Genomic DNA, 18,266 nt, shown 5'->3' with positions numbered 1-18,266 from the left:
TACATGTTAGTACATGTATATAAAGAAATAAGAAATCTATCGGTATACGAATATTTCAAATTAATGTAAAATTATAAATATTGTAGAGTCATCGATTTTCAAGATCCATTCTCGAATGTTCTTCATTTCTTTAGGTACAAGTTGTTTATTTTATTACAATATTCTTTACGTATTTTATGTACAAAGATACACCAAGAATTTTAATTTACATTGACTTGAAAAAAGTGAATAGGTAGAGCTAGGTAAAATTATAAGATAGAGGTTTATAAAAAAACGGAAAGTTGCAATAAAAAATTATTACAAAATGCAAATTATTTATTCCTTCAACGCTTATAGCTGAATCACATTTAAATCTCCAAACTGTATTCATCCATTATCCGCAATGTCTTTTCACCAACCACCTACACCACCCACCAAATACATCTTATATTGAAATCAGGTACAACCCCATTCTCTTTCAAAATTAAAATTTCAGAAAAAAATACAAAATATTGAGGCTATCAAGCTAGAATTGGAGATTTGGACCTTATATATTCATAGCTAATCAATTCACAGTGCATTCATTCACAAGACAATATAACATACGTATATTAAAATCCTAATAAATCAGTCTAACTTATACAGAAAGTACAATGAAAGACATCCACACGGCCTTAAAGAATCAGGGGGCCTACCACCATCTTTTAAAAACCATCATAGTTCAGGAACAACATTACTTTGTTTCGTCCCACGACCTCTTTAAAACAGTATTGTTTTATTCCTGCCGAGTGATGTATAAGAATGAGATTTGTCTATTCCTTATCCAAGAGGAAACGCGACATCAAAACTAGTGTCATCTTTTTCGCACCACGGTCTTGATTGTTTTTCGTGATATGCAGTTGAATAAACTTAAACCCTTATTAATTTTCCGTTTTTTTATTGTATAAAACCAACTGAAATTTTCATATTTTGCTTCAAAAGTTAAAATTCCTGCAAAAAAGAATGAAAAATTTCGACCGACATAAAACAAAACTGCTTATTGTAATATTATTAAAACAATCTTTTAACGAGGTCGTGGTACGAAGTTTCAATGTATGATTAAAATAATATTGTTTAAGGAGATGGTAGTATCCCCCCTGGTAGATCCATAACACTAAGGTCTACGTTATACAAATAGAAATATTGAACAAAGACTGTCATCGCGTATTTTGAGTGTGAATTTGAACTTACATTGGCCAAGAAAGCTCTAGTCATTCAAAACATTAAATCTTTTTTCATTTCAAAATATGCAGGAATTAGGCAAGAAAGCAATTTTGAAAGACAATATAACAATGCGTTTAGCAATCATATTTTAGATAGAGAACGTCATTAATAAAAATATTCTTATACGAACATTTCACCTTAAAGTGTATTTAAGTAGGTCAATACAATAAATAAATAATCGATGTCACGTGAAAATAATGTCACGTACAAAATCGATGTAGGCACTTTACTTTAAATGTCAATAAACCATTGAACAAACGTGTCAGACGTGAAAGAATTCTGTTTTGACTAAAAATAAAATTGTTTCCAACACCTGTCTATGCACCAAAACAATACTTATTTATAATTTGAAGAATGTTTTAAAATATTTAGTTCGCTGTTTATTAACATTCCAGAATGACCTGTTAAAAATAAACAGAAAAATGTTCACACCGTTTACACAAAATAATGAGTTTCATAATATTAATTCACCTTATGTCACTATATATCATTATAATACTGCAATAACATTTAGTTCCCAATTTATTGGGGGAAAATCACCAATTCACATCACTGTGATGTTTAAGTATAAATAGCACTCGAATTTTAAGCCGTGACTTGTTCTTTAATAGTTTTGACAAATACTAAAGTGTCTACGCTCTATTGTTTTATAGTAAAAAAGCTATTTTACGATAATGTGTTCCACACGACGCAATCATGTAACTATTTTTCGCGCGGCAGCGTAAGATTAGCTTTAATAGTATTTTATTGACATTGTAGTAGTTTTTATAAACGGCGAAAGAGTGCTAGACTGATCAATAATTCATTTTTGGCTGAATTAAAGCTTCTCGAGTGTTTACTTATTTTCTTGTTAATAAAACTCTCATCGCTGTATCTCAGGTTTGTTTAAAGTCCAAAGCAGATCGGCTTAGACGGATGATTCGTATATAACGATCTGCACTATAGGCGGCTTCGGCTGACTGGACACGGGACTCGTGATATCCCTGATCATCGCTTCCATGGCTGCTTCCCACTCCAGTTGTCGCTTACCTCCACTCAGCCGCGGCATTGTTACCTTCAATGAGAAAAACACATATCAGTATTTACCGTGGGCTGGGATCCAAAATGTGGTCTTTCGGATCTAACTACTCTGTTTCAGCATAAGCCTATTGATAATAAACAATCTTAACCAAGTTTTGCTTACCGATGGTCATGTCGTATTTTCCGAAACTCGAAACTTCTTGTAGGCAATAAATGTCAAATTTCGAACTTTGGCAAACATTGGTTAAGATTAATTATTGCTAACTAAAGTTAGTTTTAACCAGCCTTACATCTTACCAATTTTTATTAAGCTGTGAAGATTTCTAGAGCTTCTAAAGAAAAATATCTACACATTTCTAAAATCAAACTACCACTATTACCAATAAACTACATTGACCACAAACTGACTACATTTATTTAAAAAGGTCAAACTTCTCACAGTTCTACGAAGCAAGAGCAAAGTGATGCAATTATTTCTAGATATCCACATTGGGCATGATAACAGGTAAACACTAAACAGGATAATAAGCGATGTAGGTACATGTCTACTGTTAACAAAAATCATATTATTTTGGCAATAAATAAAGTTTTAACGCAAGATTTATCATTTTTCTACCTTTCAAGAATTAAGCGCTAAAATGTTCTGGTGACGTCACGCGTGGATATTGCAAAAAAAGTTCAAACATAGGCAGGTGAGTCAAGACATCATCAAAATCATTAATGTTTGATTCTTTAATACTGTCATCATGCCTTTTGTGGGGAGAGGCCTGGAGTGTGACTTGGAAAATCAATCGAACGTAGTACGCTAAGCCAGCAATTATAGCTTATGTTCCAAGTTACAATAAAAATTAAACTATAGTAAGCAATAAGACAAATACTTCAAAGTAATTCTATTTGTATTTTTTTATTTCAAAACACCATTCATAGAATCAACGATCGTATAAGATCCGAAAATAGTAATAGGGAAAGGACTTATTGTTTCCGTCTAAAAGCTATATTATTCTCCTTTAATTATTGCGACAATGTATCCAAGTTACTACTGTTTGTGGAAATTTAAATTTGAACTGTAGTAAACTTTACCATAGCAGAAAGCAGAAAGCAGACAGCCTAGTGGTTGAAACTCGACCTCTCGGGGATCCGAGTTTCAAACTCCTAGATTATTTTTGCTATAACGGTGAAGGAAAATATCGTGAAAAAACCTACACACCTAGGAGTTCTTTAAAAAAGTTCTCAAAGGTGTGTGAAGTCTACCAATTTGCGATTGGCGAGCGGCTTGAACAATGGCTTGAACCTTTTCACGTTAAACGCATTTTTACTGGCATTAAAATATCTGTAATGAAGCCGAAAATACAACTTACGTTCTTGGCAGACTTCTTTATGTAGCCATGAGAGGGAAAAAAGTATTGGTGAAAAAATCTTTTTAACGGAAACTATTACGCTGGAGCGTTATAATAAATGTCAGTTATTGTCGATGACCTAGGTAAACTGTATTTTTTTTGCCTGCGTATATATTCTAAAACTATTACCTTAGTTTTGACGGTCAATCTAAGTTTTTGTTTGACTGACTTTTTACAAAATAGTGGAAGAGGGGGAACAGTGCTACAGTACATTTTATAACATTAAAATAGCAAACAAACATGCAATCTACCCGGTGGTGATTACTACCGCCTGAAATCATCTGTAACCAACTCTATGTACAACAGATTTCATCTCTGTTGTACATAGTGCTACGTGAAGCCGATCACAGATGTTTTGCCATTTTTGAGACCTAGGATGGTCACCCTCATCTCATTATATATTACAGCCGATATCTATAATCCTTTATGATTTGAATCATAAGAAATATTTTTGATCATAACCATCTCTACCACAGTAATATCAGGTGTTCGTCCATTTTTTTATATTCATTACACAAAAAACATGGCATCATTGTATTTAGCATTGACATGTGATGTTCCGATGGATCTCTGCGAAGGTCGGGTACTGACGCACTTTTATAACAAATAAAGTTTTATAACCATTACATCGGAAACTTATAAAAATATATCGTAAAATACGTTTCGAGTTCATAAAATTTTATATTTTCTATACAACTAGCTTTTGCTCGTGACTGTACTCTTGGATTTCGTTTAGAGTCGGAATTATCATAGTAAAAATTAACTCAAAAGCGGTGAATAAAATGTTTCAAATGATTTAAGTAGTACTTTGGCCTCATATATTTGAATTACACTCTTTACGTTTTTGAACTTTAATAGCTTACACGTTGTATATTTATTATTACATTAGGAAAATAATACATTTGTAAATTAAATTAAAAGGTATCACAAAATCAAGTTGATTGCAAACATTTATATTGCACTTCAACTATATTACAAGTACACTTGGTAACACTTGCACCATACTAAACATATTCTTCAAAGGTTTACTGTGAGCATGATTTCAGTAGCAATAACATCCTAAACTTATAATATCCAGTGGTATACAGTTTTTCATAGTTGTTTACCAAAGTTTTACGACCCAAACAACTGTCAACTAAGTTTTCTTTATTATATTCTTTAGTAACAAAAAGATAGAAGAGTTTTATCGCGGGTCTTTTACTCGGGATTTCGTGAAGAATGTGTTAATTTACAATTTACAGGCATAATATATAATATTTTCATTTTTAATGCGTATCAAACATGTGCTGTGTCAGACAAGCAAGTATTTTCTTAAACAATTTACATTGACATATTTATATCTACTGTAACGTAACACAGCCGAGCAGGCGCGGGCCGTAGCTGTCAAAATATTGCATAGAAAAATATTTTTTTTGTCTGTCTTAACACGCACAGTCGCACAATGTCTGTATATATAAACAGGGTTCTAATTGTTTATCCTCTCTTAGTGTGATACGAAATATGTGTAGGTATTCAGTGAGATAAAAAGATCACTCATATTAACCCAAACGTTACGGAGCCATTGAAGTCATTTTATGGGTCATTAAAACTAAAAGGGTCCTATTGCGATACTGGAGCCATCAACCTTGTTTTGATGAAACCCAAGTAAACTTGCTAAATTCCTAATAAAAGAAGATAGAACTGATTTTTGTTATTACCTAAGATCGCTAAATATATACCTACTAATGTTTAAGTTTTCGTATTCCGGAGAATTAGGTTCGAAGACATGAACTACTTATTGCTGGGGAGTTTTTGCTTAAAGCTCCAGTGCGTAAGTACCTATAAAATTTCATTAAAAATGGGCCGAGAATGTAAGCGAAAACGAAAAATTTTGTATTCTCTTTTTCCAGTGAGAAAATAAACGAGGGTTACATAATATTTAACGTTAAAATGTTTCATCATTTGTTTATTCTCAGCTTTTCCTTTATCTCATTTAAAAAAGAAAAATATTAATGACCAACAGAACCCTAAAAACTAAAGCCTATTGCCACTGAGTGAAAATTAATTGCTGCATATAGATTATTATTTAATAAACTTCAACTGAGATTTACTGAGATCAAAGTGGTCTTTGATCCCTGTGAATTAAATTTAAACGTGCTATCATCATCTTCAATCACATTGGCGAGTACACAGTCATGAGTCGGCAGTCTGTCGGCACTACACTGCAATGCACCGATTTATTGATTCGCTTGATTTACTGCTTTCGGACACTGAACCGAAACGTTGGAAATGTTTATATTATGGAAACAAGTATCTATAACACTAAAAATTAAATTATTACAAAAATAATGATAAGGTACTACCCATATTACTCCTCATAACACAAACTTTAGTCAGAATTTCTAAGGTATACGAAATTTATGTATACGTTAAATGATTTCTAAAAGTTACAAATAACCAGATCGGGCATTCACAAAAATACACTATAACACTTTACACCATGCACCATATACTATACGAATAACAAACACATTACGAAAATTGCTAACACATTCGCAGTTTCACTAAATCTGGCTACAAAACTGTTATTCGGGTCAAGGCTTAACGAGTGCTGAGTAACAAAACTGGATTAATATCGAGTACTTACAACAGTGAGGACCTTTCGCAGGTCGTTATGTAGAGCAGACACGTCGACTCCTCTGCCGGCGTCGCCGAGTCTTCTCAGCGTGTCTGCCAGGGGGCCGGAGAGTGCGCGCAGTTGTTGCCAAGATCTGGCGTACTGCCTCCGCACCAGCTCGATTATCGTAGACGTGAGCGCCAGACCGATCAAAATGTACAGTGTGCACAGTAGCATGTACTTCGGCCTTTCTGGAAATAAAACACGGCTAGGAACGTCGCATACCTAGTGTAGTTTTAAACAAAATGCGGACAACGACGTAGCTTAAAAAATCTAGCTTAAAGTTTAACCTCTACATCTTTGTCTGTCTTAACTTTGTAGAATGTAACAACATTTAATTTTTATTTTCAGATTTAGGTAACTTTAGCACCATATACGTGACTGCAAGCTATAGAATTAGTTTTCCAACGCTTGGCCTCATATTTGTCCTACAAATGATATATACCAAGTAGTTTTACTTGACTGTGGAAGGCAATATTTTTTAAGCAGGTAGCTTGAAACAATTTCATCATTTTTATAAATTGTTTCGAACATATTTACGACGTTGAATATTATTATTTATTCCATATTCATTACTTAAAAATTAAATGAAAGAAGCCGCATTGAAAGACGTAATGCGGCGCATCGACACCACACATGTACTCTTGCCTTTTAATAGCAGTGGAACTCTTCACAATTATAAGGAGTGGTTACTTACTACGATTATTAAAAGCTAACATTAATAAACTCACTAGGCACTAGATCACCAAAACCAATGGTGGTCATAGTTATGAAGCAGAAGTAGAATCCGTCGTAGAAACTCCAGTCGTCCTCCCACATCTTGAAGAGCCCAGCACCAGCAGATAAGTACACGAACAAGAAACCCACCGCCCAGAGAGCGTACAGCGAGCGTTGACCCGCGGGATTTGCTTCATATATCCGACTGCAGCATTCTGGATTAACATACAAAAAATAACAAAAACAGTTATCTACGAATAACATTCAAATAAATGTGTGCGTGAAACTCACGTTGCTTAAGATCGCCTACAATATATTTGGATAATTCGTTTCTCATTTTTTTATTGGAAATAAAGGTATCGTGCTGTTTATACTCTGCTACTGCTTCATAATTTGTACATTACCGAAAATCTGTTATAATATCTTTGTAAAAGTACTTAATATATTTTTAAAATACCAACACATAATATATTTGATGATAATTATGACAGAGAAAATGTGTAACAAATGAAAATCTGTATTACAAAATAATAACGCCTGCCGTGTAGGTACACAAAACTAGTACATGTTAATTGCTTGCATGACATTTTTAACTTTATAACTATAATTCGCGTGCAGATATTTGCTAATCGACATTCAACGTAACCCACAATGTAATGTTTTCCAATGTTTCAATGATCTAGCGGTCGACCTGATAGTTAGAGGTTACTGCAGCCCACGACAAAATAAAATAAGCAATTTCATATAGAACAGAGTTTCTACCAGAAGCTGATCAAAAGATGCGTTGTCATCCTTAAGCACTCACATGGTCGTCCCATATGCAAGAAAGTCGGCATCCATAAAACACTATGTACTATTTTTCTTTCACTTTACTTACTTGGCATGGTAGGCAACTGCTTCGCTATAACGGACACGACCGTAGCGAAGACTCTACCGAGGTCGGCAATGACAGTCAGAGTCAGTGGTATACCCACCAGGGCATATATCATACAGAACAATCTTCCCCAAAAAGTTTCCGGGACGATGTTACCATATCCTAAAACATAAAACATTAATTATGGTCCGCTAGCCAGGCATAAATTTACTCTCGGGTAATATACTACGTTTAGTCAAGTGTCAAGTCTACGTTTAGTGTTCCTAATAAAAGCTTCTTTCTTACATATATAACTAAGTGCGGAAAAAAATTGTTTATATCACGGCGTGCGTAAATGGACGTTTTACGCACGCTTCGCGTGCGCAAAACCCCCATTTCCGACCCCGTAATATAAAATTTTATACAACACGCGGACGAAAAATGTTTTTCTGACTCGTGTGATTGCAGTCCTCGCCTGCGGCTCGGCCTGCAAACTCACACTTGTCAGAAAAAAATTTTTCGTCCTCGTATCGTAATGTACTATTATGCCGCTCTCTAAGAAATAAGAAAAACATAATAAATTGACGTCGAAAATAAATATTACATTTCAAATGCTTACATGGTCGTACACACCTATTGTAGTAAGCACAGTGGAAGCGAAAAACACTGCTTGTAGCGTACTCCATTTTTCTTCTGAAGGCGGGAAATTATTTTCAATTTCTAAAGCTAATCCATTTGAAGAGGCTTCTTCTAATACCTATTTTTTAATAAAAATGAGTCACGTTAAAAAGTAGTCATGTATTAAAACATAATATAATACGATATGAAATACTTAATGTGTACACAATTAAAGCACTTATGTAAATATAGCAACAGGCAGATGTACTCGTATAGCGAACATCTTCCATAAAAATTAACTTACGATATGATATGATAGCAGATATTTCACTTTCTATAAAAAAAACCAATATGAATATTAAGTACCAAAAGTAACTTACTCTCTCGTAAACAGCTAACTGATCACTAAGTAATTTCTCTATACTGAAGTCCTCAGTTCCATTTACATTGTAATCAGATACAATTCGTATCAGATTCCACCTTTCCGTCAACAAACGATCTCTGTGATACTCTTGCTTTGTTATCTCCGCCGGGTACTCGAGGGCGCGAAATACCTTTATTGAAAAACAATTTTGTATATTGTAATATGCATTAGTGTTAAGTAAATAGTAACTAAGATAAAAAACATTACCTTTTTTAAATGTTCTGTAAATTCATGTGTTATAAGCAGTGATAGCCTAGTGGATAAGCAGTGATAGCCTAGTGGCATAAGCAGTGATAGCCTAGTGCATAAGCAGTGATAGCCTAGTGGTTAAGGAACGCGGCCTCTCGATCGAGGGGTCCGAGGTTCAAATCCCAGGCACGCACCTCTGATTTTCAAATTTATGTGCGTATTAGAAATTAATTATCATAATTATCACTTGCTTAAACGGTGAAGGAAAACATCGTGAGGAAACCTGCATACCTGAGAGATTTATAAAAAAAAATCTTAAAGGTATGTGAAGTCTACCAATACGCACTTGGCCAGCGCGGTGGACTATGGCCTAATCTTTCTAATTAAGAGAGGAGACCCGTGCCCAGCAGTGGGACAGTAATGGGTTGATGATGAGGAGACTATGCAAAAAATATTTAAAGTTACTGTCTCGTATAAATAAAGAAGATCACAGACATAAATAATTAAGTCGGTTTATACTATAACTGTAAAAATAAACCAGTCAAATAGTAATATAATTAACCAATTACGAGTATTTGGTGATAAGACAATGGTGTATCTGGATCCATAAATAAATAATAACATTGACAGTAGAGCATCTAATATTGAACAAGAAGAGTGGAATAATAAATTTATATTTGTGTGGTATAACTTGTGCTTTACGTTCAAAATAATACGCAACTTCACGACTTCACTTTATTTTGATTGTATTTTTAAGAATGTAAATAAAATCAAAAATTTTCAAACTCTTTCTCATACAAGCACGCAGGCGATTTTTTCAACTTGATGTCAGTGACGTTAGGAAAATTAGAGTAATCTCCCGCGTTTTTGCAAATGGGCATGTAAGGTGGCACCATCTTCTGGTGAAGTATTGAGTGCCACGATGTTTCTTGAAACCAGGCGTGGCTTTTTATATCAAACACACCTGATTTGAGAGAACCGAAACGCCTTGTCGGATCTACATCTAAGAGATTTTTCACCAATGATTTGCAAGCAGGAGTCATACAGTCAGGCGTCCGGAACTGTCCATCCAAGATCTTTCCGTACAACTTCATTGTGTCAGAACTATAAAATGGTGGATACCCAGCATTCATTTCGTACATAAGAATACCTAACGACCACCAGTCGACAGAATACGTGTAACCTTTAGACAAAATGATCTCCGGAGCTAGATATTCCGGCGTCCCACATAACGTCCACGTTCTGTTTTTTATTATTTTACAGAATCCGAAATCGCCCAGTTTAATGTATCCGGATTCTTCGATAAATATATTTTCCGGCTTCACGTCTCTGTGGATTACACCACAGTGATGTAGATATTCTAACGCTAACACCATTTGGGCGGCATAAAATTGCGATAAAGGCTCTGATAGATTACCTAGCCTCTTGATCAACGTAAACAGTTCCCCGCCGGCTACATAGGGTAATAGTAAATATATATATGCATTGTCTTTGCAACAAAAATCCAGTTGTATTACAAAAGGAAAGGTTACGCTTTCCAAAATCTTCTTTTCGAACAACAATTGCTTTACATTCTTCTTTTTTACTATTACAGCCTTTTCTATGGCTTTCATGGCGTGGTAATCAAATGTATTTTTGTCGCGTACCAAAAATACAGTGCCAAAAGAACCAACTCCTAAGGTTATCAGCTGATCAAATTCCTCTGCTGTCTTCTCATAAACAACTGGATTCGTGTAATTTTTCACGAAATCATATTTTAATGCGTCCAAGTAACGTTTGTGATTAATTTGAAGATCATGGGAAAAATATTCTTTTTTTTCTTCCTTTTTATCGAACGTTGTGGTCATGCCATAGCTTTAGCTTATTAATAAATACGTGACAAATAGTACACAACTCCGAACTAATTAAATAAACTATTATAACGTATTATTATTAACAATAAAATATATAATTTATGTAACATAAAACTCAGGTGATGTGCGTCATTGATATTACAGATTACACTGGATGTCAGTATGTGACATATCCATGGTTCAGATTTTTTAGCTATGAATAATTGCTGATGCATTATCTTTGTTTTCAGTTTGTATGGTGCCAGTCATAAAAAAGGCTGAATCGATTTGGCCTTGTCCCAATAAATCAATAACATCGGTAAATATTCTATACATAAAAAAGAATTAACTAATCTGAATAGAAACTCCATGCATACATATACATTTTATTCTCATATAAATTTATATAAAATATATCTTATATAATAATAACGAAGCAGAACTGGATCGGATTCAATCTGATTTTAATTCATTGCTAAATCAACACATCACGTTCTGTCTCAGATCTAAGAACTTAATAGTTGAAAGACACCTGTCTATCATGCATCTACATGTTGTTTTAAAAATCCATAAACTCTTGTTCATACATACACTTCGACATTTTTCTAAGCTTTGTTTGAGACACTTCTGGAAAATTGCTCGTATCTCCAGGTGAAGGGCATATCGGGACAAAAGGAGCGGGTACCCTTTGGTGCAGGATTGATTGCCAGCAGATTTCTTTAAACCAACTAAGAGATTTGATATCAAAGGTTCCGTTTTTCAAGCACCCTAAGCGTTTTGTAGGATCCACTTGTAACAAACCTCTTAAAACCTGCTTGCATTCTGGAGTAAAGCTATCTGGACATTTGTATTGCCCTTCAAGTATCTTCTCGTAAAGTCTATTAGGATCTGATGCAAAGAAAGGCGGGTGACCCGCTCCCATCTCGAATATCAACACGCCAAGAGCCCACCAATCTACTGGAAAAGAGTAACCTTTAGATAATATAACCTCAGGAGCTAGGTATTCTGGTGTACCACATAGAGTCCAAGTCTTTTTCTTTAATATTTTGCAAAACCCAAAATCGCAAAGTTTCAAATATCCATTAGTATCCACTAAAATATTTTCAGGCTTAATATCTCTATGGACAATGTCGCAGTGATGTAAATATTCCAGTGCTAGAGTAACTTGACTTGCATAGAACTTCGACAAGCTCTCGGAAAAATTACCGTATTTTTGGATATACGTAAACATCTCGCCGCCCGCTATATAAGGTAATATAAAGTAAAGGTATATATTGTCTTTAAATGCAAGATCTAAAGATACTATGAATGGAAACTGGACGCCCTGCAATATTTTCTTTTCCAGTATCAGATGTTTTACATGATGTCTCTCTACAACAATGCCTTTTTGTACAACCTTCATGGCATGATAGGTAAATGTCGCTTTATCTCTTACTAAGAAAACTTCTCCATATGCACCATTGCCAATAGCTTTGATATTATCAAAATCGGAGGAGTTTTTATCATAGCTTGGCGGGTCGTGATACTTCTTAATGAATTCTTCCTTTAGCATGTCCAAGTAACGTATATGATCTTGATGATTCTGACTCGTGTAAGACGATTTAGCCATAAATCAACCTGACCGTTCCTCTATTATTACATCCAGCGTTAATAAATATAACCAATTATTATAAATTGAATACAAATATACATAAAACATGATTAAGTAAAAAGTTTACAAATGAAACTGACATCTATGTCATGTCATAACAGCTTGACTATTATTTAAGCAAAATACGCCCAGTACAATGACATTTTATACTAGCATCTATGGCCCACTCTAGTGAATTATGAAAAGTAACATTACTTGTTATTTTATCTGTCAATTTATAATATTGAATGATAAGATTTATACCTATCAATGTTTATAGGTAGTGGTAGCATTTAACCGTATTTAAAATATTCAAAGACTGCATAATTATAAAAAGAACACTCTGTGGTTAAAGCTTTTACTTTTAATTCTCTATGGTTGATATTTCATCTATTCATAATTTTATTTTTGGATCGACAAGATGCATTGATTTAGATATAAAACCGTAGTAAGTTATTTTCAACGTTGCATATATACGAGTATCATATAAACAAAACAATAAAACTGATTTTCAATAACTACATTATATAAAATGTCAGAAGAAAATAAACGCCGCATCTTCTCTCCTCGCGGGGGCGGTTACTCTTATTCTAAGCAAGAACAATATTCGCAATATCTGCGAAGACTGCATCAGGAGTTTATTGAATCGTGGAATGAAAAGTCGACAAGCAACGCGAAGCTAAGTGATTTTGAACGCATAAAGGTATTAGGTACAGGCGCTTTTGGCGTCGTGTACCTCGCCAAACATGTAAATACTGGAAGATTTTATGCAATGAAGATGTTAGAAAAGGAAAGGGTTGTAAAACTGAAACAAATAGAACATAGCTACTATGAAAAGAAAATTCTATGTGGACTCAACTTTCCTTTCGTTGTATACATGAAGTACTTTTTTAAGGACAATGTTTATCTTTATTATGTTTTGCCGTTCATAGCTGGCGGTGAAATGTTTTCTTATTTGCGCAAAGTAGGCAAATTCGAAGAATCTGCCTCAAAATTCTACGGAGCTCAAGTTATTTTAGCATTGGAATATCTACATGCATGTGAATTAGTATACAGAGATTTGAAGCCAGAAAATATTCTTATCGAAAGAAGTGGATACATAAAGTTGACTGATTTTGGTTTTTGTAAGCTGATTCGCGGTCGAACCTGGACGTTGTGTGGTACCCCTGAATATTTAGCTCCTGAAATTATTTTAAGTAAGGGATATGGAATGTCAGTTGACTGGTGGTCTCTCGGAATTCTTCTCTTTGAAATGAGCGCTGGTCATCCGCCATTCTTCGCATCAGATCCCATGCGGATTTATGAAAAGATTGTTATTGGAAAATATAGGTGTCCAGGTCATTTCACGTCCGAATTAAAAGATTTGATCGGTCATATCCTTCAAGTTGATACTACTAGACGCTACGGGAACCTCAAAGACGGTATTCTAGACTTTAAAAATCACAATTGGTTTAAAGACATGGATTGGGACAGTTTGTTAAACAATCGCGTTCAAGCTCCGTTTATTCCCAAGATACGGTCACCAGGCGATACTTCATATTTTGATTACTTCGAGGAAGAGAAACTTAAAGAAAGCCCGATCTGTCTATATGATAAAGAGTTTGAAGAATTTTAAAGCTACTTTATTTATGTTAAACATTTAAGTCTATTTAACAAAAGTAAGATAATTAAATTTTATTTAGTTTAAGTGCTTATGTCGAAAGATAATAAGTTACTATTTAATTATTATTTGTTTTTCTTCATGTTTATAAGTCAACATGAAATACTTTAGTCTACTTTCCGAATAAATACTCAAAAACTAGTTTTAATTTTTTTTTAGACACGTCACTTTATTTTTTATAGATCTAATAAATCATTATGGTCCCGCCCCGGGCAAAGAACCGCAATGCGTCGAAGGAGGTGTTATTATAAAGCCTGTTCTACGAACAAAATAGCCTATTACCTACTTTCTATTTTAAATCCAAAGTTACCCCACATTATGTTACTGCGGACATGTAACGACGACGTGTTTCCTATGTTTGTCGTTTAACAGTAATGAATGGACCCAGATCTTGATAATAAGGTACAATACTTTTAAGTGAATTCTAAATTTTAAAAAAATCCACGAATTAATACAAACATTTCAACATTTTAACCTTAACCTTTTAACGTTTGTTAAAAGGAGACTAAAATCCTTCTTATAGGTACATTTATGATGTAACTTAAGGGATAACTTAAATTCATCGTCGTAGTTTTGTTGAATACTTAATTTACTTTGTTACTTGTTAATACTCAATTTACTTTTCTTATACCCAATGCAATAGTCAAATTAGTTACTCACCAATCCCCCACCAGCGGTGTACAACATAAGCGCGACGAACAATCCCACGTGGGATAACGCTGCTCTTGGGAACAACCGCTCCCATTTCGAAGGTTTAGATGGCGTGCCCATCAGGGTCTCCGTCTCCCAGGACACACTCTTCACGCCTTTGCACATGATGTCAGATGTTTCTTTCCAATACCAGAGAAAACACCATTTCGACCCCAAATAATGTTATGTACCGAGTGGTATCATTTTTGATACATTATCGGAGTGATAAGCAGCGAAATTGTATGATGGTACCTGAAACAGAAAAGCAATTGTTGAAATGTTCATTCGTTAAAATAATAGAAAGAAAAAAGAAACTAAATGGCTGTCAACACTGCATTTTTCTTTAAGTTTCTATTCACACATACTTTAACAAAAACCACAACTGCACAGTATAAAAATGCTTCATTTTAATAAGATACATGACAATTCGTCGCCCAAATCAACAAAGTGGACGATATAAACCCAGAAACTTAAGACCCCACGTCATTTTATAAAAGTTGAAAGTTTTTTTGCCGTACGCAGCACGCCAGTACATTGCATTACTACCAAAAAAATTTAACAAAAAAATACAACCGACTTCTATGTCACTACAAAGTAAAAAATAATTGAAATAAATGTTGGTTTAGTGTTTAGTACATATTTCTGAAGTCGGCGCTCTATATATTTCGTTGGAAAACGATGTAAACAGCGTGTCTTATATGAGACCGGCTGAATAAAAAGATACCGGCCGAATTGATAACCACCTCCTTTTTGAAGTCGGTTAAAAGAGACATTTCTTGTAGTTACTACAACGCGATTACAAAAAGACGAAGATAAACTAATTAAATTCGTGCCTTCAAACTTATACAAGAGTTTACAAGACATATGTATATAAAACGTATATTACTACCCCCAAGGTTGTCTGGATTAAACTACGTTAGCGATAACCTTTCCTACACAATTGTTCGAATTGCTTCTTTGAAACATAGCTGTGATTATTTCTTAATCAATATACGTTAATGTATATTCTATTATATGCCATAGATAAGCAATCAGCAATCAAAACACCCTTTGTACATCATAAATAAAACGAGCTCTCGATTACCCGTTAATAAATTAGACCATGTATCGATTATGTACTCAAACTATTATCTGATATCGATAAATAACGAACGTATTACGTACTTAAGTTATTCTGAACTATGACTAAAAATAACAGGATTTTTCTTCGGCAAATCCTTTAATATTAAATAACATTTGAAAAGTATTGGGTCCGTTTTATGTTCACATTAACGGCACATGTGGGGATTGTGTGGTACACGTATTTGGTAAACGGTAAACAAACCAATACGACCAAGGAACCGATATTTATTATTAACGTCTCACTGACCCCATACCTTATTATCTCTTATTCAATTTGGACTTATAGCCGCTACTATGAAATTAATAGATGTTAATCAAGAGCGAATTGTGCGAAATATTATATTAGCCAATCGTCGAAAGACTACTTGTTTAGTCTTTCGACGATTGGAACGTGCCTAACTATTGTTAAATATAAAACATTGCATAATCCTGATTTGTCACCAAAGCGTGGAATCCATAGATTTTCGCAAACGGAATTGCTGTAAATTTCAGATAATATAATACATAAGTATTACGATCATGAGATCATAATTTTCCAATGCTGCAGAACTCCTTAGTTTAAGGCAAAGACTACAAAACTTTAAAATCTATGTAACTAAACATGGTAGAGCTCTTTGTAGTTACATTAGCCGCACCACCGCTTCACCTATTTCTGCCTCATAACATCAATCTTTTCTGCTACGTTGCATTGAAAATGTGGAAAAGATTTATTAAGTGAGGTGTTTCACTTTACCTTAGGGCAGCAACACATCTGTATCGACTTAACACAAACTTATGCTCTTTTTTTTAGACTACCAGCGACTTACATCAGTCATGCTCATTTACAACTTGTAAATAATTCGATTTTCTTACTCAATCAAGAACTGCAGTTATACTCCAAGATCCACACTCGAAGATGTCTGCACAATCGAAAACATACGTTTAACATCAGTAATCCGTATTGCTACAAGTAATGTACTTTATTATTCACGGACTGTTGGGCGCCATTGGTAGGCATTAGTATGGATCGCGATACAGCCGCAATCACTTCTAAGGTCAGTGGAATATATCGTTAGTTTTAGACAAAATATATTTATTCTACTTTATGGAAATTACTAAACACTTTCTATAAGTAGGTTGTCGGGTTCATACTGAAATTATCTATGTTATGGCTATTAGGTACGTGTGTTTGTGTAAGCAAACATATTTTTTTTTTCATTTATTTAATAAAGAAGACTTACAAAATAAACAGAATTTGAAATCTGCCAAACTGTAGGCCAGTTTGTCGGCAGTACACATCCAGCTCTCGTGGTCGTCATATAACAAGTTACACACACGATTACAATTGTCTCACTCCAACACAGATCTTACATAAAGTTATAAAATATATAAATACTCTTATTACTTACATTTACTCGAGTTACATATAATAATATCATAATTATCAGTGATACAGATGTGCTTTTTAAATATAGTAGGTATGGCTATAATAATCTTATATAAAATTCTCGTGCCACAATGTTAGTTACCGTACCTTACCGTACCGTACCGTACCGTACCGTAAACATAGTTATAAAAACAAAAACCCGGCTGATTAAAAATATAACCTATCACTCCCACAATAATTTAGACGAATCCAACGACATCTAAGATATGAAATATTCATCAAGCCGTTTGGGCTATATTAAGTGCCGAAGAATAGATACGTACATACATACACATAGATACGTACATAACTACATACGTACATACATACATACACTCAAAAAACATTACCCTCCGCAATCGCAAAGAAAAAGTGACAAAAATAGGAATGTAAATTCAACAATATCTTTAGTATCCACTTACGACTTGAAATTCAACTCAAATATATAATAAATAAGGATACACATGTTCAAGATAATAATATTTTATTAACCGATCTTAACATTGCAGATATCAACATCTGTAATAATCTTGTGAAACGTGATATAAGAGTATAAGAGTTTCCGTATATCTGTGTTCTGAATCACGTTTAAAACATAACTAAGTTATTTTCATTATCTTAATAATACATATGTAGATCTACAAGTTCGTTAACATTATTATTCTTCGTGGTTTCCTATCACGTACGTACATATATAAACCTACAGTGAAGTGAAAAAAATAACTTTACGCAATGTGGATTCATTACAATTCACTTATCTTGTACTAACAATTTGTTTATTATTTGGTAATAACAAAAAATAGTTGACAAT

The 18,266-nt window shown here is 34.0% G+C and overlaps 3 protein-coding genes across 3 annotated transcripts; 1 reads left to right on the top strand and 2 right to left on the bottom strand.

Annotated features, from left to right (window-relative positions):
- Positions 1-304: 304 nt before the first annotated feature.
- Positions 305-15,174, bottom strand: LOC140751794 (TWiK family of potassium channels protein 7). The gene is made up of 7 exons (XM_073085837.1): positions 14,899-15,174; positions 8,884-9,057; positions 8,519-8,642; positions 7,910-8,068; positions 7,047-7,247; positions 6,286-6,506; positions 305-2,296 (listed from the first exon to the last, which is right to left on the bottom strand). Exons 1-7 carry the CDS (start codon positions 15,052-15,054, stop codon positions 2,150-2,152), a joined length of 1,182 nt encoding a protein of 393 aa, XP_072941938.1. The 5' UTR covers positions 15,055-15,174; the 3' UTR covers positions 305-2,149.
- Positions 9,844-12,695, bottom strand: LOC140751718 (ribosomal protein S6 kinase alpha-1-like). The gene is made up of 2 exons (XM_073085745.1): positions 11,512-12,695; positions 9,844-10,970 (listed from the first exon to the last, which is right to left on the bottom strand). Exons 1-2 carry the CDS (start codon positions 12,555-12,557, stop codon positions 9,887-9,889), a joined length of 2,130 nt encoding a protein of 709 aa, XP_072941846.1. The 5' UTR covers positions 12,558-12,695; the 3' UTR covers positions 9,844-9,886.
- LOC140751796 (cAMP-dependent protein kinase catalytic subunit alpha) lies at positions 12,975-14,379 on the top strand. The gene has a single exon (XM_083059018.1). It carries the CDS (start codon positions 13,111-13,113, stop codon positions 14,191-14,193), a length of 1,083 nt encoding a protein of 360 aa, XP_082915144.1. The 5' UTR covers positions 12,975-13,110; the 3' UTR covers positions 14,194-14,379.
- Positions 15,175-18,266: the final 3,092 nt, after the last annotated feature.

This window comes from Epargyreus clarus, unplaced genomic scaffold (genome assembly GCF_041222505.1).
Source record: "Epargyreus clarus isolate Ecla_fem2 unplaced genomic scaffold, WU_Ecla_fem_2.2 ptg000023l, whole genome shotgun sequence".
NCBI classification, from domain to species: domain Eukaryota; kingdom Metazoa; phylum Arthropoda; class Insecta; order Lepidoptera; family Hesperiidae; genus Epargyreus; species Epargyreus clarus.
This window is presented reverse-complemented; position numbering and strand designations above follow the sequence as displayed.

What these genes read in the sequence shown, in the direction of transcription:
- LOC140751718 (XM_073085745.1), bottom strand. Translation starts at nt 12,557, where the DNA reads ATGGCTAAATCGTCTTACACGAGTCAGAATCATCAAGATCATATACGT. An exon ending in GAACAAGAGTTTATGGATTT is followed by an intron (nt 10,971 to 11,511) that starts TTAAAACAACAT and finishes AATAAGCTAAAG; the next exon opens with CTATGGCATGACCACAACGT.
- LOC140751796 (XM_083059018.1), top strand. Translation starts at nt 13,111, where the DNA reads ATGTCAGAAGAAAATAAACGCCGCATCTTCTCTCCTCGCGGGGGCGGT.
- LOC140751794 (XM_073085837.1), bottom strand. Translation starts at nt 15,054, where the DNA reads ATGTGCAAAGGCGTGAAGAGTGTGTCCTGGGAGACGGAGACCCTGATG. An exon ending in ACACCGCTGGTGGGGGATTG is followed by an intron (nt 9,058 to 14,898) that starts GTGAGTAACTAA and finishes TTTTCAATAAAG; the next exon opens with GTATTTCGCGCCCTCGAGTA. An exon ending in GCAGTTGCCTACCATGCCAA is followed by an intron (nt 7,248 to 7,909) that starts GTAAGTAAAGTG and finishes ATGTTAATCCAG; the next exon opens with AATGCTGCAGTCGGATATAT.